At 42.4% G+C, this 19,738-nt stretch overlaps 2 protein-coding genes across 6 annotated transcripts; one reads left to right on the top strand and one right to left on the bottom strand.

Moving 5' to 3' along the window:
- Positions 1 to 1,127: 1,127 nt before the first annotated feature.
- Positions 1,128 to 9,868, bottom strand: FAM161B (FAM161 centrosomal protein B). Of its 4 annotated transcripts, none has more exons than XM_075030217.1 (9): positions 9,781 to 9,868; positions 9,383 to 9,618; positions 7,658 to 8,220; positions 5,588 to 5,925; positions 5,076 to 5,203; positions 4,615 to 4,782; positions 4,013 to 4,112; positions 2,475 to 2,605; positions 1,132 to 2,230 (listed from the first exon to the last, which is right to left on the bottom strand). In XM_075030217.1, the coding sequence occupies exons 2-9, from the start codon at positions 9,532 to 9,534 to the stop codon at positions 2,140 to 2,142; spliced, it is 1,671 nt and encodes a 556-aa protein (XP_074886318.1). In that variant the 5' UTR covers positions 9,535 to 9,618; positions 9,781 to 9,868; the 3' UTR covers positions 1,132 to 2,139. The 4 variants fall into 4 exon arrangements, 3 of the variants coding, with proteins under 3 accessions (XP_074886320.1, XP_074886318.1, XP_074886317.1); XM_075030216.1 differs by having other exon boundaries at positions 9,717 to 9,818; XR_012650732.1 differs by lacking the exon at positions 4,013 to 4,112 and having other exon boundaries at positions 1,128 to 2,230; positions 9,717 to 9,818.
- Positions 9,869 to 10,012: 144 nt separating this feature from the next.
- Positions 10,013 to 19,501, top strand: COQ6 (coenzyme Q6, monooxygenase). Of its 2 annotated transcripts, none has more exons than XM_075030222.1 (12): positions 10,013 to 10,199; positions 11,914 to 12,048; positions 12,770 to 12,828; positions 13,956 to 14,079; positions 14,533 to 14,663; positions 15,045 to 15,152; positions 15,255 to 15,317; positions 15,633 to 15,740; positions 16,148 to 16,350; positions 17,481 to 17,596; positions 18,024 to 18,190; positions 19,340 to 19,501. In XM_075030222.1, the coding sequence occupies exons 1-12, from the start codon at positions 10,037 to 10,039 to the stop codon at positions 19,367 to 19,369; spliced, it is 1,407 nt and encodes a 468-aa protein (XP_074886323.1). In that variant the 5' UTR covers positions 10,013 to 10,036; the 3' UTR covers positions 19,370 to 19,501. The 2 variants fall into 2 exon arrangements, with proteins under 2 accessions (XP_074886323.1, XP_074886324.1); XM_075030223.1 differs by lacking the exon at positions 10,013 to 10,199 and adding an exon at positions 10,231 to 10,504.
- The last annotated feature ends 237 nt before the right edge of the window (positions 19,502 to 19,738 follow it).

Genomic DNA, 19,738 nt, shown 5'->3' with positions numbered 1-19,738 from the left:
GGTTTGGCTACCATCTCATCAGCTGATGGGAGACGATCCAGTGAGATGTCTTCTTTACTACAGTATTTTTATAGGTTAGCTGAACAGGCTGTAATTCTTTTAACTAAAAATAACAATTTTTTTTCATAAACTGCAAAAATCCAGAACAAAAGTTGAAATTCTTTATTTCCATACCATTTTGGGGATACGTTAAGAGATTACAAATCTCTTTTAGGATTACAGAAGTGTAATCCTACTTTCAGAAAAACACTTTGTTTGGCAAGAAAGGTGCTAGTGAGTTTCAGTTACTTAGTCTGATGCTTTTACTTTCATCACCATTTCAGCAATTTCTGTTTAGGGACCAATATTAAGACTTCGATTTATCTGTTACTGTATTCATGCATGTCACCTTAGTATTTGTTAAAGGAATATGGCATAACATCCTATATTAATTTAAAGTCAAGCCTTTGTTCCTCCTTTCTTAAGGTTTTCCTTTACACTTCACATACTTGGAATTTTTTTTTTCTAGCATCATCAAGTATTACTGTGGAAATTAGCAACCAATTTTAGTAAATACCCCTTAAAATGTATGTTTTAAAATTTCACTTCCAGTGCTCCAGATATATCCATACAAGCCCAATGGGCTTTAGACCACAGACCTGGGGCATGGAAGAAATCTTCTTTCCTTCTTCTTTCAATGTGACAAGGCATGGTGACAATATGATTACATTACTGCTTTTCTCCAGGGTATACAGGAGAAAGAACAGCCTTTGTGTGTCCTGCACAATTAAACTTGCGTAGAAACTGGCACACTGATAACAGCCTTCCTTGAACCCTCCCATGTGCTTAAGCATTTTCTCAGTGTGGAGATTGAGTTGGTAAGGAGGACTACTGCAGCCCAATGCATTCAGCTATGTATTGATCTCTGTGGAAGTGTAACAGAGCAGCCTAAAACCACAGGGCCATAAATTCCTGGATCTGGTACTTATGATTAAAAATGTCATTATCTCAGTTTTATATCTTTATCTAATGTGGTAGCTCTTAACAGGTACTGTATTTCTGATTTGATGATGAGGTTTTGTTGTTACAGTGTAAGGAGAAATGGATTGAGGTGACACAGGTGAAAAGAGACGCAGCTGCTATTTAAAAAGTGAGGAAAAGGTGATTGATAAAGAAATTGGACGATGCAGAAACATGATAGCGATTTAAAAATCTTTTAATCTCACAGTGCTTTGATGTCATAATTCTCAGAAAACATTCCAGGTGGTAAGGGTTTGTATTTTTTAGATTGTTGTTACTGTCAGGTAAAGGAAAACCACTAATGTGTGAACTATACCATTCAAGATGCACCAGGCATTTGAGTGCAACATGCTGACAGGTAACACCTAATATTTCTTCCACCAAAGTTCATCTTTGATATCACAGCTATAGTAGAATTAGGATAACAGCAATCCAAAGCAATGCATTGTTTAATTACAACCCTCTTCATAATTTCAGTTGTTTTTCAGGCCAAATTAATGACCTAAATTGGTAAGGTGTTAAAACAGTTTCAAATAATGAAATACGGGAGATTTTTTTAATATAGAAAGACTATTGCTTCTTCCTAATGGGAGGAAGGAGCAGAGCTGGGAATGAACGAATGAACAGTTAACACCAGAGAAGGACTTCTCTGAGTCTTCTCCCAAGGTAGGTCAAATCCTGCTCTTTGTTTTTTTAGAAATACCTTGTTTAAAAGCATTCTACCACATGTTAAACCAAGGTTTAACACACTGAAAGGTATTCTCCCCTTTCTGTGTGCTTCTGTAGCATGAATGCAAGGAGCTAACAGAGAGGATGCACCTCTTCAGTCTTTCATGCCTACTTTTATCTGAAGATAGTGCTTCAACCTTTTTAACTTGTTTTGTTGCCCATTAAAGAAAGGGAAATGGCTGACACGAGGAACACTTGTGAACACTAAGGGAGGCTGCAGGGTTTGCTGGGTTGGACAAGACATGCTCTAAACAACAGCTGGTCTTTTTTTCCTTTACTAAGTTCTTACATCTCACTTAACCCAGAGCAATTCTTAAGTGTCAGCCTAAACCATAAAGTTCCTGAGGATTAACGTGGAGAATCTTGAATTAAAATAATCAAGAGATGATCAATAGATTCTTCTGCTAGATCTTATGTTGCCATTTCCTGTCCGCTCTGTTCCTCTTGAGGTTCTCCTTCCTGTACAGTACAGTTGTCCTTTTCACCCTGAGGCTTGGGCACTCTGCAGAAACAGTGACTGTCTAATACTGGAAATGGTTTGTAGTGCTTACTTGCTGCTTTGCCCCATGCATAAGAAATACAGTGCAGTCATAGGAGTTAAGATAGAGGAGCCATGATTCTTAATAAGAGGAGTGAAGTTGATTTAATTTTGCCTACACTAGATAATACAAACTGGAACACTTTCATGAACAAGGAAAATACTTTTAGTCAAAAGCAGAAGAGCTGTATTGCATTGTTTTTATTACCTGTGAACATCAGATTCTTCGTCCAGCAAGTCAGTGGCATCTTTCCCTTTTTTCCTTACAAATTCTTCGCTTAGTCCAACCTGCTGGAGGGTGTGTCTGTAGCGACGCTCTGCTCCTTGACGAGCATCGTGCTATGAAATCAAAACTTAAACAGTAAGCATATAGAACTGGGGCTTCCCCATAACAGTTGTTTTAAAGTTCATGGCTGACACTCCTAATGAGAATGAGAGCAAAGCCCCTGTCTGAAATTTTTGTCATCCATCCAGTACAGTACCAAACCCAAATACTAGGACAATGTTTCGCATTTCTCAAGGCCAGAGCTCACCTTTTCCTGCTTCTGTTCTTTTTTTTCTTCCTTATTCTGTTCTGCTTCTACAGCATTCCAGTCTTACCAGACTAGCATACTCGTGTCCGAGCCCTGACTGACACTCAAATTGAGAACATGTGCAAAAAAGGGTTGTGAGAAATTCTGTAAATGTCTGCTTGTAATTTGTAAGCACTAACAACAAGTGGAGTTCAATAAATGGAGAGCACCTGTGAAATAGCTTCCTATCAGCTCATCTTCATGAAACTGAAAACCAAGCATCCTTGATCCTATATCCCCATTGCCTCCAAATAAACCTTGCTAATTAATATAGTCTGAGATGACAGTTTTCCAGAGGGATTGACCAGTTCCTAAAGATTAAGGTGTTCTATATGGTAGGACAGAAGTCTTATCTCAACATGAGTGAATGCTATCAATACTGGTGAATCCTTATCAGCCTGGCAAACAGGAATGTTACCAATATTTATCATACAAATGTGTTCTCTGCCTCCATTAACCACTCATCTGAACAGAAAGTCTGACCCAGGAGGGTACTTTCTGTTGAGAAATCTTAAATCAGCATATTGTCAATGTATTGTCACTATGTCTCTAACCAGATACCATCCCTGCAAGGAGACAGAACTGAAAGAGAAAACCCAGGGAAAAAAGATACTTTATAGAGAGTAAAGATTGCATCTACACCTCAAGTGCAATACAGATTTGCAGCTGGTACTATGTGATGGATGAGATGTGCTGAACACAACCCCAGATAGCAGAGCTTGCAGATGATATAAGTGACGTAACTGTCATTAATGTTTTTCTAGTAGCACTAGAGGTACAAAGAAAAAGTGCTCAACTGGAGAGGGTTTTAAGAAAAAAAAGTTTAAAATTTCTGGACTGTAGGCTATGGTATTCAGGTGCAGAATAGGTATTCATATAATTTCTGGTGTGATAAGGCCTTGATTTTGATCAGACCATATATTTTGATTGCAATATATACTAGGGACTTGAAAGCTCTACAACCAAGACTGAGTGTTTTTTCAACTGGTGGGAAAGAATTTAAATTACACTTGGGTGGCCCTTCCATGTGTTATTTTGAGTGTAGTCAAGAGACTATGCAACCATTTGCACCTTCTTATCTGTGAATTGACTTGAGACTAGATTTCATGCCTGTCTTAAATGAAAGACAATGTATCCTGTCACCCAGAAACAGTCTGGAACTTTGACCAGTTACCTTGGTGACCTGTTCAAAGAGGTATGGTCTATTCTTGACTCGCAGCTGCATTTCTTCCAGCTCCTTTCTGTATTCCTTTGTTCTCTCTCTCATATTTTGCCTGAAATGGAAAAGTTGCCTGTCTAATGCAGGTTCCCTCTGACTATAGCTCATCAGGAACGAGGAATTCTCAATAACTGTTTTGTCCTTTAAATAGCTCTGATAATTCCCTTGATTCAGAATGGTGGGCAAAAAAAATCCTATTGCTGGCAAGTTATGGACCTATTAGCAAAGCTTTACTACTAGACTGTAAGCAGAGAACCAGTGTTCACACTTTTAGAAAACCTTGTCTCATGTGTGCCTTACCAAATTATACATTTCAGTTGGTTTGTACAAATTGGTTTGTACAAATTAGTTTCTACAAATGTTAATCTAAAGGAGGCTGTTCTGTATGGAAGGGGTAGCGTGGAATTGTCAAGAAATCCAAATGAACGTGGAATGGTTATGGCAACCAAAAAAGTTGGGCTACGAAAGTTCTTAGACTGAATTCCTCCTAAAGAATTATCCAATGATCCCCAGTTACTAGAGCAAATGGTTATTTCTGTGCAGAATAGGATACTGACCAGTTCTGCTTGAACTTCTCCTTGTGTGTTTCCTCCAAACTTTTATGTGGATCCAGGGCTTTTGCTCGGCTGTTCACTGACTTTCGGATAGCTTGACATTTCTTTTTCTGTTTCTCCAGCCAATAAATTCCTTCTTTGTCCCCTTCCTTTTTGTTATCTTGGGAGTATCTGTATAGAAAAAAGTTACTAATGAGCTCACTTAAGACTGCCAGACTACATCCTTGTGGGGAATTTCACTTTTGTAGTCCTCTAAGGAGAAAAGCAAAATTTCAGACATACGAGTCTGCAGCTCCGAAATCAACTGGGAAGCAGGGGAAGAATTAGCAAAGAAAGAAGACAGAGAAACATTTAGGAAATTGATTATTGATGTAGTTGATGTGATGAGGGAAAACACTGACTTTTTTCCCTCCATTTTGGTCATTAGTTGGTGTATGGTCTTGTAGACAAACTTTTCTACTTACCTAATAGCAGATTCCCTTTTTCTAGTTGCATCTGTAATATGCACTGGAAGAGTGTTGGAAGAGAGAGAGGAAAGTCCGGTCAGAGAATGACTTTTTTGTACTGAAACCTTGGAAAGTTGATGAGAATCCTGAAAAAAATGGAACTCTATTCAGTGTGTTTGTTCATAGTACAGAATCTCCTCTCTTCTTTGTCTACAAAGAGAACAGTTGGGGTACGTGACCAATGCACTCATTCTTCTCTCTTCCATCGGTAGGGATTTACATGGGGAGGGGCTGAGGTATGAGGGGAAGGAGATGTGATTAAGAGCATGGAAGGGTGGTTGAGCCTTAGCTGTCATAGCTCATCTCTGTGTAGAATTTTGTTCTCTGGTTTGTCGTAGAATTCTGCAGTACTCCCAAGACAACAACAGAGGTCACAGGACATTAACCATCCATAAATAAATGCTATAAATTTAAGAAGTTGCTATCTTGATTGGAGAAAGTAGTACCACAGAAATATCCAGTCATCTCACCTTTATCTTTTCATTAGCCTGCCTCTGCCTGCCATGGAGATTGGAGGTTCTTAGCTTGAATGGCTTATTACGAGTTGCCTCTTTGATTTCTTGTCTCCTTACTGCTTCCCTCTGAAATGCCCAGTAAAGTCCTTCAAAATCCGGTATTGTTGGATTAATCCTTGGCTTGAAGCTGAAACTTTTGTCCTGCAAGAAGCCAAGTCTTTCCTGCTTAGTTTTAGTGGCAGTTCGGGACTGAGGCTCCCTCCGACAGTTGCTCGTATCTATAGGAGCTACAGAGCTCTCAAGCAAATCCTTCGCTCTCATTTGAATGCGGATTTCTCTGTAGAGTTCAGCTTCTAATGAATCAAAAGCAAAGCAATAAGAAGAATATGAGTGACATAAAAGGCTGTGAAATTGCCACTGCACAACTCTAAACTTTTCTTTAGGGTGGCAGCTACACATATAGAAGAGACCAGATATCCTGTGTTCTCTTTCCCCACTTTCCAGCCTCACTCTCCTCTGCCTCCCAGGAAAAAAAATTTAAAGATACCGGAAAAAACATGGTAGAGTTTCTTTCTTAGGCGTTAATCTCCAGATATCTCTTTCACTTATCAGAGTAAGTTACTGAACAGGCCTTCTCCTCCTGTTCCTATTCTTAGGGTTACCAGATAACTTGTGCCCTTTGTCTTGCAAAAGTACTGTGTTAATCAAGGTTCTACTTTTCATGTGGGGCTTTATGTCATTATGTTGACTGTGTGATCGAAGTGGGCTGTTCAAATATACTTGTAATGGATGATGGCTTTTCTATGTAATATGCAGCAGTGTTTGTCTATATTGGAAAAGATTTTAAGTAAGGAGCATTTGGTGGATGGATCATGTCTTGTGACTTCTGTGACAAACTCTCCATAGAAAGAATGTGTTTCAGGGTACAGCGTCAAACTGAGTGCTTTCCTGTGCAGCGCTAAGTATTTATGAAAATGCAGACAAAACAGTTGGCTGTGTGTTGGTTTTTTGCTCTTAGAAAAAAAATAATCAAAACTGCTGTTTGCAAAATAAGACTATTTTTGAGACTGCTTATAAGTTTGCATTGGCTGAGGTATGAAATGTTCATTCCTCCTCCCTTCTCATATACCAGATAGAAACAGAACAATGGCTCGTCCTTTGCTCTTTTACCTTTCTAATCTATTTAGTTTAGCACACCACAACAAATGTTTTCTGATGAAAACTGAACTGGTGTATACTCAAGAACAAATCAGTGGGAAACAGTAAAAAAAAGAAAGGGGTGAGAAAAGCAATGAGAATTATAAAGGACCGATTTAGTTCCTATATTCAAGTGTGAAGTCTGTATTGCTTACTTCAAACTTATAACTGCAGGGGCTTAAGCCATCTGAAATAAAGTGAGCATCAAGAAAATGTCCTTGGCTGTCCCTCTGACTAGAATGGTCCTGGCACCTACATCCCCTGTTTTAGCACTTAAGGTGGAAAGCACGTGGGAAGGCAACTGAAAAGATCAGAGGATGGCAGGAGAGACTGGACTACTGCACTGTCCCTTAGAACTGAACTAATTGGCTGATTTGGACTCAGGAGATATTTTTCTCCTAGGGGTTCTGTGCAGCACAGATCACTTGGGTGGGAGTAAAATTGTCAGTTCCAAGATACTGCATGGACCTTGGACACTTCTGGCACTACATACGTCTTCACGTTTGTGCCACAAGTCATCTCAGTCCCTTTACCGTAACCAAAGGTATGGAATCCAGTGCAGGGAAGGATTCCCAAACTGTCATGATTTGCAGCAAAAGGGGTGGGGAAATCTGTCTGAAGAGCTCAATGTACCCATGTGTGCTGGGGAGTGGCACAGAACTGCTGCTACTGACACTGATACAAGACTAGTAAATTTAGGACACTCTAGTGTAAGGGTATCTAGATGAAATGTAATGACCAGTGATACACAGGAGACACCAGGGGATGTAATGATATTGGCTTTATACTCCAAGTGACACCCTGTGGGCCATGATCCTACCTCCCAGCATGGAGACAGTGAGGGACAGGCAGGGAGCTGTTTTTACAGGAAGAGCCCTGGCATTTTACCTTTGAGTTTATCTCCAAGAAGTGGGTCATAAGTAGATTTAGGAACTTTTTTAGTGGCTTGCTTCTGTTTGGAGCTCTCATTTGGGGTTGCTGCTGCCAGGAACTTTTGTCTGATAGCTTCTTTCTTTTTCTCCTCCTTCTCCAGGAAACTGAAGGGCCGCTGGGTTGAAAGTAGCAGCTCTTTTCTCTTCTGTGTTGCTATTTGCCTGCGAATCTCATTCTGCTCCATTATTTCCTGATAAAGGGGCAGAAACACATGGGCAGGTACAGGCTGTGCCCGGAATTGCTTCTGACATTCAGCTTCATCCTGGCTTTGCCTTTTGTCTCTCTGTTTGTCTAGTTCAAGAAACACATATGACTTCATCAACTGGGACTTTTTGTGAGCTTCCCGCAGTGTCATTTCGAAAGGCTGAGGGATGGTGATGGAAGGAATCCAGGGAGATGAAGCGCTTTTGGGCCTCAAGCGGGATTTAGGAAACAAGTGAGGCTTTTGCTGATCCCAGGTACTGTCAGAGGTGAGGTCGATCAAAGAACTGGACTGCCTTTTGTTACCAGATGTACGACTAAGACAAAGACATTATGAAGGGAAAATAAGTGAAATTATTAAAAAAATAGAATTAAAAGAAGGGAGACACTGTTGATTAAGAGAAAGACACCGTAAGCTGAGCTGGTCTTTAAAAGACAGGCCTAGGGCTTATCGTTCTCGGGCTCTATATTTTCCTTTGCTACCAAAGTTTGTGAGCAGAGCTTTGCTTGTTTTCCATTTTCCACGTATAAAATGGTGGTTATGCCTACTTAGCTTTGTAATGCAGTTTATTATCCTGCTAGCACTCTATTGCCAGAAAGGCCACAAGTAAACCAGAAAGTTCCAACTTCAGGGACATATGGCTGATAGCTACTCAACATAAAAGACAAACTCAGGAGAGGCAATAATTTAGGTGCATAGATGCACAAATCCTAACAAACAGTACCAAACACCATCATTCCTAAGACGCTGATGGAAGAGCCATTGCAAGGAACAGCTTTCGTGAAACTCGAGAGGTTCAGCTGGAAACTTTGTAGCTGATAAGAAGACCAAGACTATCATGGGTCTCACTGATATAGCAAACTTCTCAGAGGATGTTTGAGGGCAATTGTGAAACTGAGTAAAACTTACGAGATATTTAGGGAAGGAATAAATGCAGGTAAAAGGAAAGATCAAGGTGGATCAGGGTGGACCAAGAACAGGCAAATGGGAAAAAGGGGGAAACAGAGGGTGCCGATCATGTGTAAACAGGCTCCTGGTCAATACACTTGCCTGGTGATTGCTGCAGTCTGTTCTTCATAAAATTTCCTGTGTAAGAGCATGTGTGTGTGATCTGCTAGTGAATAGTGAACTTCAAGCTGGACTAACCACAGAGAAAGACGAGAGGTCTGACAGCTAGATGTTGCAGAGACCACAGCTCTGAAGACTGGATGCTGGATAGAAATGTGTGTGATCTGCTAGCAAATTTTAAGCGTGATTAGCTGATGAGCAGGAATGGGATTTGTGCTGTTCATGTTTTACGTGAATGCTGCTTACGTGGGTGCCTGTTGGCCCCATCCTCTCATGTGTGAATACATTTGTGGCCAGTGTTTTGGTACTATATACATGCATCTCGGCACTTCATGCTCCACCTCGTCACTGGTCAGAAGCAGCAGGAATCCCGCATGCCATTCTGCCATCCTTACCAGGTACCATCCTACCTGAGAGCCTCCCACAGCTTCTCACGCAGGACTGCCGCCTCCCGCCTGAAACCCTCGAGCTCCTCATCCTCTTCGGATACCCCGAGGTCGTCAACCTTTAACTTTGCCTGGTAGGCTAAGCCCAGTTCTAACGGAGACCTCCGGCCTCCCATGCCGAGAAGCCGCTCCCAGCTCCTCGGCCGGTGGCAGGAGACGCAGGAGTTGGTCCGTTACAGCCTGAGGGGATGTGGTCTCACCTGGAAGGGGGGAAAAAAATTTAAAAAAATCGAGAAGTGGGTCGTTTCGGGGGTGCGACCCCAAGCTCCAGGCCCGGCCTCGGCCCTCCCGGCTTTACCTCAGCCCCGGCGGCGGCGACTGAGGTAAAGCCGGGAGGGCCGAGGCCGGGCCGTTCCCCTCACCTGCAGGCCGCCGCCTCAGCCCTCCAACGGCACCGATGCCTGCTCCCGCCAATTAGCGAAGCCGACGGCTCTCTAGGCCCGCCTTTTTGGCCTCAAGTAGCCAATCGGACTCCAAAGCGGACAGCCGCCGTTGGCTCATTGGTGCTCGGGAAGAGGTGTTATGTGTAGTGCCCGCCCCCCGAGCAGGCTGCGTTGTCATGGTTTCTCGGAGCGGCTTCCGCTCGGAGGCGGATGGCGCGTCGTCATTTCCGCAGTGATGGCGGCCGTGTGCGGTCGGGCCTTGCTGGCTCCGCTGAGTGGGCGGTTGTGGGCCGGCCCGCGGGTTCCGCTCCGCTCTGTGGCCGCCGCCGCCGCCCCGCTCTACGATGTGGTGGTGTCGGGCGGGGGTATGGTCGGGAGCGCCATGGCCGCCGTGCTGGGTAAGGCCGTGACCTTCCCGCCCGCTCCGGGCGGCGTCGCAGGTGCCATCGGCCCGGCCCGCTGCCGTCCCCGCGGGGGGCTGCGGTCACGGCCGCACGACCGGCGGCGGTCTTCGGGCCTCCCACCCCTGCCGCGGTGGTGTGAGGTCTCGGAGGTCTTCGGGCCTCCCGCACCCGGTTTTGTGAGTTCAGCCAGTCGCGGGTTTTTGTGTCCTGCTGTCCTCGCTGTCTCACCAGCTCCGCGAAAAACTTCAAACTGGGAGCTTTCCCAAAACCTTCGTGTTTCAGTGTGTGTGGAGTATCGGGTACTATTATAAGTCGACCGTAATTATTAATCCGTGTTGGTGTTAGTGTGAGATAACTATGCAGTTACCATTTAGGCCCTTAATGTTCGAGACCCCATTGTGGAATTTCCTTATTCCTGCATCCCCCGCCTTGTGACAGCACTCTAAAGTTGACTTAAAGCCGTTTGGTTAGCTGATCGTTATGATAAGCCATGTCCTATATATGTGTGTGTATATATATTCGTGTAGCCATCAGTTTGAATTCTGTTGACTACTTGTAGCATTCCTGTCAAACATGGTCACTCTTAAATCACTGATGGATAATTTCAGCTACAGTTGAAAATGCGTTTCTGATCCTAAGTTTCATTCTCCAACCCTGTATGTTAAACACTGGACTACTAAATTAAAATGGATTTGTGCTTGGTTTACATCACTAGAGACCCTGAAAGTACTGGCTGCTGCTTTATTTGGAACATTGATTCAGAAGGGTGTAATAGTGACAGAAGCCTAAAGAGAAGAGTGCAAAGAAGAGCAAAAGAGCAAAGATCCTAAGCAATAAGTGCTTTTCATCTATAAGGGTTTATCTTGCAAACTTATCATTGTTCTGCTTGTATTGTTAAACAAGACCACAGCGGAACTGAGACAGCATAAGGATCCCCTCCAGCAGTGACATCTAAGGCTAAGACGAAGTTTTGAGACCTTTGAAGAGATGAGGTTATGTTATGCATAATCTAGAAAATATGTTCAGGGACTGTTATTGGGACTGTTGTAGTAGTAAACTCTGGATGTTACAAGGACACCATTTCTGGTCTCGGTGCCTTCCGCAGCCATAGCGGTCAGATGCAACAAGCACGGCTAATTCAGCTGTAGTGTGATTTACTCTTTATTTGAGTCATCTCTTGATTTTTTTTTTCTGTTCTCTTTAACTGAAAGTGAAAGTCTAAACTGCCTGTGCTATTCCACTGTCAGAATATAAGGATAATGAAAACATTAATGTAGTTGCTAAGTATCATAGAATTTTTATTTTGATCTCTTGTTCTAATAGGTGAATTTATGTTTAAGGTCTGAAAAATGTGTTCTGTGCGTGGAGTAAACATTGCAGATTTCACTTGTTAATACTTCAGTAATGAACTTTCATAACAAAATAGGCACAAATTTGTACAGAAATGTAAATTTTGTAAAAAAAGAAAATGTTTAATCTGTGCTTTAACTGCAAAAGGGTTGTTCATCTCAGTAACAGGATTGTAGTCATAAAGCTTTAAAATACAAAAGTTTACCTGCCTGGTCAAAACCTATATTGTAAATGTGTTTATTAAGTTTCGCATCTACTCTATCTTACTACAAAAACACATAGGCATTACTGATACAGAAATAAGAAATGAGATTTTTGGCAGGAGCATTGTAACAAAGCGTATATTTGCTTATTTTAGGGCATGATATCCACTTCCATGATAAGAAGATTGCTTTGTTGGAGGCTGGTCCTAGGAAAGAATATGATCGCATGCCAGACAGTTACAGCAACAGGGTCAGTTCCGTCTCCCCAGGATCGGCAACCCTCCTAAGCAGTAAGTATGATTTCTCTTGTTTGCATTTTTAACAGTATATTTGAGCTGTTTTTATTTTGTTTAAACAAAACTCCTTTGAGCATGTGCTGCCTTCATCCTAAACTCGATGGAATTATTTCCCTTTGTCTCTTAGTATTCTATATGCTGAACTGTGGTGATTAAACCAGGCTTCTCTCTATAACAGGGATCTGTGTTCTGGTATCTTGGTCTGATTTGTTATGTAAATATTTGTGACAGTAGGCTAGCGAAAGGTTGTAAGGTGCTCTCTACAGCATCAGGGAATGTTCTGTTCACAAAAGAAGCACGTACTCAGTGCTCTGTAGTCTGGTAACTCACTTCTGATTAATTTTCATTTTAAAGGGAGATTTGAGCCTTGATTCCTTACAGAGAAAGAAATGTTCTGAACAATGATGGCTGTGCATTTCTGTGTCTGTTTTATTACTCAGTGATAGGACAGTGAGAGTTGACTGTTAAGTTACAGTGCTCATGAAAACAAAGTTCTTGTTTCTTTTCTACTGGCTTGTGTTAACAGTAAAATGACGCGTTGCTGGAGCTGTGAAAGTATTGAGGCAGACCTGGTCCTGTCTAGGGATGTTGCAAGCAACGTCTGGGCACTGATAGTCAGGGAGGGAGGAGGAGAGTATGGACTGAGCTTCAGTTTTGTTTGGGTCTCAATGTCACATGTGAACCTGTATCTCCGTGCATTTGTGTCCTTTTTCAGGTTTTGGTGCCTGGGATCATGTCTGCAGCCTGAGACTCAAACCTTTCCGGCGAATGCAGGTGCCTTACTTAGGGCTGCAAATATACTATGTGTCTGTCTCCTTTGAATTCTCAGAAGTACTTACATTAATGATCCAAAGGTTTTTTTCTTGGCAAAGGGCAGGTCACTCTTATGATGATTCCTGTTACTTTTTTGGGGGTAGCAGTCTACTCAGAAATACCCTTCCTCAGGGTGTTGATGATACAGGATGAAAGGTTGATTCCTAATGGAAGCTGTAGATGTTGATGCATGGGTACTAGTCAGGAAATAAAGGTAAAGGTGTGTATTGGTTTTGGCTGGGATAGAGTTAGTTTTCTTCATAGTAGCTTGTACGGTGCTGTGTTTTGGATTTGTGATGAAAACCGTTGATAACACAGGCACATATTAGCTATTGCTGAACAGTGCTTACACAGCACCAAGGCAGTCTCTGTTTCTTGCACTGCCCTGCCAGCAAGTAGGCTGGGGGTGCACAAGAAGGTGGGAGGGGGCACAGCCAGGACAGCTGACCCCAACTGACCAGAGGGATATCCCACACTATATAACATCATGCTCAGCAATAAAAGCTGGGGGAAGAAGGTGGAAGGGGGGACATTTGGAGTGATGGCATTTGTCTTTCCAAGGAAGTTACGCATGATGGAGCCCTGCTTTCCTGGAGATGGCTGAGCACCTGCCTGACTATGGGAAGTAGTGAATATGCTTTGCTTGCACACACAGCCTTTGCTTCAGCTATTAAGCTGTCTTTATCTCAACCCATGAGTTTTTGCACTTTGACCCTTCTAATTCTCTCCCCTGTCCCACTGCAGGGGAGTGAGTAAGCAGCTGTGTGGTTCTGAGCTGCCTGCTGGGGTTAAACCACAACAAGGTGGTAGGGTAGCTTTATAAGTTAATTATGCAACAGGAAAGTAGGGATAAAAAAAACCTTTCTTTGCAATTAGTTTTTTTACATGAAGCTAGATCATTGTATGAAAGGAATTATGTGATGTACTTCAGTAGCTGTGAGTGAATGGTAATCCAGGATGTTTCCTCTAGTTCTGTACTTCTAGATTGCCAAGTCCTTTTCCTGTTAAGATGGATACACTCATAGCCCCGAGAGGAGCAACACTTCTTTATCATGTAGCTTCATGTAATGTATTTTTTTTCTTTGTAGGTGTGGGATGCTTGTTCTGAAGCCATGATCGTTTTTGAGAAAGATGACTTAGATGACATGGGTTACATAGTGGAGAATGATGTCATTATGTCTGCTCTCACAAAACAGTTAGATGCAGTAGCAGGTAGTGGACAACTTCTTTAATATTTTATTTCCCGCAGAGAGCTTTCAGTTACTTGCCTTCTGTTGTGTGTGCTAAGTTATGAGAGGGAGAAAGAGAATTCATCTAACAAGTAACTCTGAGACATAGGCAGCTTCTTGAAATGGGGTGGGGGGTGGAGGGGGAAGAAATCTGTCTTCTGAAGGCTACACAGCAAGAAAGCAGTTTCATATGTAGCTCTCCAGAATATAGTTTCTCCAAAAATAGACTTAATGAAAAGATCTGTAGCTTTCTATGCAGAGCAGGCCTTGCAGTGACAAAGGGTTGGCCAGATCTGTTGTTTCAGGGTGCCTTGAGAATTGTAGGGTCAGCTCTTAGGGTGCCATTAAGACATGCATGGCCTTTGCTGTTGTAGTGATGTTTCCTTTTTTCATGTCTGTATCATGCTGTGACCATGGTACTTTGTGTTCCCATCAGACCGGGTGGAGGTTTTCTACAGGAGCAGAGCAGTCGGGTATACCTGGCCCCTTTCCTCTTACAGCTGTGACACAAGCCCTTGGGTCCAAATTGAGTTAGCTGATGGACGCAGACTTCAGACCAAACTGCTGGTAACTAAACTTTTTATTTTTGTTGATCAGGCGTCATCTCTCACCCAAGTCCCTTCCACTGGATTTTGTTCTGATTCCGTGTGTGCCGCTCCACCCACGTGGAGGGCTTGAGTGAGGTGAGTGGCTAACTCTGTCAGAGATGCTATGGGACACGGTGCATAGCCTTTTCTGTACCTGATGCAGGAAGACTGTGCTGAATTGGACAAGAGCAGAAGGGGCCAACTTTTCTGGTTTTGGGGAATTCTCGCCCCCCCCCCCCCCGCCCCCCCCTCCGAATAAACAAAAAATGTGTACATGCAGGCTGAGGTTTGTAGACTAGAATATTGGCTTTCTTAGGAGCTGCTGAAGAGGTTGCTTTCTATCTCTCTCTCTGTTTTGCAGATTGGTGCGGATGGTCATAACTCTGTAGTCCGGAAGGAAGCTGAAATTAAGAACATTGAGCATCGGTATGACCAGTCAGCTGTGGTGGCAACTCTTCATTTGTCTGAGGTGAAATTCTACTAATTGACTCTTCCATAAGCAGCAGAACAGCTTAAGCAGGTGATCCAGGTCACTAGTTTATAACTGTCCACTTGCTTCTTTCCACTGTAGGCCACAGACAATAATGTAGCGTGGCAGAGGTTCCTTCCCACAGGGCCAATTGCGCTTCTTCCGGTAAGATGACTTGTAGTCTCTGTATTTTTTTTTTTTGTCTGTTCTTTTCTAGGAACTTTATTTCTGTCTGTGCCTTTCTGTGTTAGTTTTGTCTCTTAAGATTTTGTTCATCCACCCTTTTCAGTTATTGCATTTGTTTTCCTCTTCTGCAGTCTCACTTTATCCTTGGTATTTCCCTCTTGCAGCAAGTTGGGATGGAAGAGTAAAGCACAGAAGGAGTGGTGTGGGGCAGGGCAGTGGAGAAATCCTTGCAGTCATCATTTATTTTTGCCTCTTTTTCTCTTGATACTTTCTTATGACATTCTCTTAAACTAGCTGTCTGACACTGTGAGCTCTCTGGTCTGGTCTACATCTCATGAACATGCATCGGAACTTCTCACAATGGATGAGGAAAGTTTTGTGGATAGCATCAACTCTGCTTTTGTGAGTATCAGCCTTGTGGCAGGTATGAGGCTTTCTTAGTCACAAGAAATACAATGGAACCCTACAGCTTAAAGGATAGTAATGGGAGAGGCGGATTCTCAAGTTCCTTCCTCTGGTGAGGACGATATTAAAAAGGCACTTAGCAAAGAAAGGATGATTCTTTGGGACTGAATTAGGTTAGTTCTGAAAGTCACAGACGTTGAACTAACTTTCCGAAAGGAGGGAAGGGTAGGCTCATCCTAGTTGGAAACTTGTATGTCCTAATAGATGAAGATAGTTTCTTCTACTGTATAGTTTTGTCCAAGTGGTTAAAATTCAGTATTTGGAGCTCATTCAGATTTTTTTCAGCTGGATTTTTATATGTTTAGTTTGGGTTAACATCTAAGGATTTGTTTGGTTTTTTTCAGTGGAGCAACATAAACCACTCTGACTTCATTGATACTGCTGGGGCCATGTTTCGATCTGCTGTTTCACTCCTGAAACCCTCAGGCACTGCAGTCCGTCAGCTGCCCCCGAGCATTTCTAAAGTAGATCCAGACAGCCGAGCCATGTTCCCTCTTGGAATGGGGCATGCAACAGAGTATGTCCGGCACCGTGTGGCTCTCATCGGGTAAGATCCCCAACAGTAGCCCTTGCGTGAGTGGGTGGCATGTGGTTAGAAGTGATGCGAGTATAGTGACTCCCAGTAAACAAATTAGATGGTTAGAAATAATTTATAGTTTCAGTTTGACTTTACCCAGGCCCAGTTTGTACCGTGTGCTCTTGGGCCAACAAAGTCCTTTTGTATGAGTAGCTCTCCGTCCATTGTATCTGCTTTCTATGTAAACTGCGAGATAATTACTTCCTTCTTCTGGTTCGTGTAGTCCAGTGAAACAGTCCAGTATCTCATGCTGGACCTGTACTTCCCCAAACATTGTAGCAGCCATTCTGTGTACCAGTTTGAGTTTTAAACTCACCTTTCTTGAACACAAACGACGAAACATACAAATTATTCTAGATGGCATGTTATAGGCTTTTGTACGGTGGCCTATAGGAAAATGTCTCATCTTTTACATTCTAAGGTTGCATGTACTTTTTTCTCCGCCACAGCTGCAATACACTGGTAGCTTATAGTAATTCTTGGATGTTGTATTATACTTCAGATATTTTCACCTTTCCAACTCGTGAGCCACTCTGTGCTTGGGAGCATTCTGTGCTTTATAGCTTGTTAAAGTGTATGATCTTAAATTTCATACTCAAACTTCATTTAATTTCTCTAACTTTAAGACTCCCTTATCAATATGTCTGGCTTTGTCCTTTAGACGAGTCTGCTCGTAAAAGAACCTGATTTTGTTTCTATTCAATGATATCCCACTTCTCCTTTGTATGCATAATGTGTGCTTTGTGTTTGAGAAATGTGCCAATGATATACCTCCTCTTGTGCCAAGGTCACTTACAAAAACATTAAGGCCTGTTCCCCAAGTGATCTGAGAGAGGACTTTGGCTAGTCACCTCTTTATAACTTTTCCTTTCAGAACTGCTTTTTGTTATCTCCCCTTTATCTTGTTTCTTACAACCGGAGAGGCAGTCAGGTAGTTCAGCATAGCATGCAAGGAGGTACTGGATAAAGCTTATTTGCTGCTGTAAGGTGGTGTTCCTTGCAAAGAGGTGAGGAGTGCTATACTGATCCCTTCTGGGGTTTGTCAGCCATTACGGCTTTCTTCAAGAAGGGATATAAATTTCTGTCTTCTCTTGCTCCAGGGATGCAGCACACAGAGTCCACCCACTTGCAGGACAAGGTGTAAACCTGGGCTTTGGTGATATTGCATGTTTAGCTCATCACCTCAGTGCAGCAGCCTTCAATGGGAGCGATCTGGGTAAGGATCCAAGACAATGAAGTGGCAGTAAGATGATTAGTCTTGCAGGCCTTTGCTGCTATACATCATGACAAGCATTACCTCTGTTGCAGGTTAAGTGTGCTGCTATCTTGTGTTTGAAAGGCACAAGCATTTTTGAAGCAGAACTGTTCTGATGTCCGTTGGCTGTGGAGCAGTTAAAGATTCTTGGATGCAGTTTCCATCCCACAAATCTCAAAGCTGCTTTAAAAAAAAAATTCTGCAGGATGGTAGTTAAAGAGATGATGAGATGAAGAGTAGGAGGTGATGGAAGGAGGCCTTTATTAAGATGGACCATTTCTCTGTTCTCTTTGTGTTTTCAGTTGTCAGTGGAGACTGCTATACAGATAAGATGCACAATTGTTTGTGGGAGACAGTTTTAATAGGAGCATTCAATTATCTCTTCCAGGCTCCTTAAAACATCTCTTAAAGTTTGAGACGGAACGTCAGAGGCACAATGTCTCCTTGATAGCTGCTATTGATGTGCTAAAGAGGCTTTACTCCACAAGGCTGGCTCCCTTGGTGTTGCTGAGGACATGGGGATTGCAAGCAACAAACGCCCTGCCTCCTGTCAAAGTAAGAATCTCACTCGGTGAGGGCTGTAGGAAGAGTCCAGACCTGTTCATGAAACATACACAAGCTGTGAAGATTTTTTTTCTTTTAAATGAAACATTTTTGGTTGGATAATGCTACTTGTTCAAACTGAGGTTTTTTTGTCTTCAATGAGCCTGAGTAGTTCCTAAATTATGGCTCAGTAGTAACTGGTTTCTCTCTCCTGCAGCAAAAGGGAAGATAAGAGATCCAAGTGTGTATACTCTGTATCAGCAGTTAGATGTTAGAAGTCACTAGAAGTCTTTGACCTTATTTTGTTATGGAATGAAAATGTGGAACCTCAAATTGCATTTGAGAAATGCACTATAAAACCCCAGCCCTATGAAGAAACATCTTCACTAAGAATAAGACATCAGGTGGCTTGACAGATGTGTTGCAGGGCTCAAACAAGTTACCTGTTTCTGTGCCATTTTGCCTTGTGAAATTGTTCCCTCATGGCAGAAGTGCAGGTCTCTATAATGAAAGTTACCTGAGGAAGGCAGCGGTGAGGAGGTTGTCTTAAACACAGACCCTCTGTTTGCAGCCTGTCTGCCTAAATTCTGCACCATCATGACCTAGTTGCTGGATTTTCACAAGTTTTCTTAAGCCACCTGTTCTCAAAGCTTCCAAGCACCCTCAAATTACATTCCTCATTTCAGGATTTGAATGTTTTATCCCACAAATCAAGGTGCCTTCTGTTAAATACAAGTGGCCTGTTTCCTTTGTGTTATGGTCACAGTTAAGACACTACCCGAGTTGAAGAGCAGTAAATTCCTAAGGCGTAGTAGCTGCCATTGACAAGATGTCTTTATTAGTTGCACTAAAAGGAGGACTGTGCTGCTGGTTCAGTGCTCAGATTTTTTTTTTTTCCTGTTTAAAGCAGAAGACCAAATGAAGACCTCTTTTTCTGAGCACAGAACCTGTTGGTAACACCTCTGTTTTGCCCTACTTGGGAAGGAAAAGAATGCTGTAACTTCTTTAATTTTCTAGCATACAGGGATAGGTGCTCTGCACTTGGCTAGAAAGGCTGATAAAGAACTGTTGTCCATTTATATAAAGGGAAGGAGACTATAGCTGCTTTCTAGAATGCATGCTTGTTAACAAGTTTACAAATTACTTTTTCTTCTCTTTTAGGAGCAAATCATGGCTTTTGCCAGCAAGTGATCTGTTGTCAGTTCAGAACAGCAGCTTGCCAGTGAACATTGCCCTTGTAAGGACTGTGACTGATTTGAATCTTTGAATTCTGTTATTTTAATTTAACAATAAAACTGAGGGATTGAGCTGTGTATTACATCATCCACTGGTTTATGCAAAAGTTCTGTCTTGTCTGCTCTCCTCAAGAGGCTTTAGGGTCTTTTCCTGCAGTACCGTGGTGTCTTCAGCCACAGAATTATCTGTAAAATGTGCTTTTAATTTGGGCCTTTTGAATTGAAGACTGAGCTGGAAACAGCTGTCTGTCTTTTGGCAAATGCAGTGCTGAATTTTGCCAGCTACAACTGCTTAATTACTTTCAGTTTTCTCTGATGTGATTTC

This window comes from Buteo buteo, chromosome 6 (assembly GCF_964188355.1).
Source record: "Buteo buteo chromosome 6, bButBut1.hap1.1, whole genome shotgun sequence".
Taxonomy (NCBI): Eukaryota; Metazoa; Chordata; class Aves; order Accipitriformes; family Accipitridae; genus Buteo; species Buteo buteo.
Note: the sequence above shows the minus strand (reverse complement) of the source record. Positions and strands in the feature narration are given on the sequence as shown.

Coding starts and splice junctions, on each gene's coding strand:
- FAM161B (XM_075030217.1), bottom strand. CDS start 9,534: ATGGGAGGCCGGAGGTCTCCGTTAGAACTGGGCTTAGCCTACCAGGCA. Junction 2,606..4,012: donor TCTTTGAACAGGTCACCAAG/GTAACTGGTCAA, acceptor TTGATTTCATAG/CACGATGCTCGTCAAGGAGC. Junction 2,231..2,474: donor GAAGAATCTGATGTTCACAG/GTAATAAAAACA, acceptor CTGTTTCTGCAG/AGTGCCCAAGCCTCAGGGTG.
- COQ6 (XM_075030222.1), top strand. CDS start 10,037: ATGGCGGCCGTGTGCGGTCGGGCCTTGCTGGCTCCGCTGAGTGGGCGG. Junction 15,318..15,632: donor GGCCAATTGCGCTTCTTCCG/GTAAGATGACTT, acceptor CTCTTAAACTAG/CTGTCTGACACTGTGAGCTC. Junction 18,191..19,339: donor ACGCCCTGCCTCCTGTCAAA/GTAAGAATCTCA, acceptor CTTCTCTTTTAG/GAGCAAATCATGGCTTTTGC.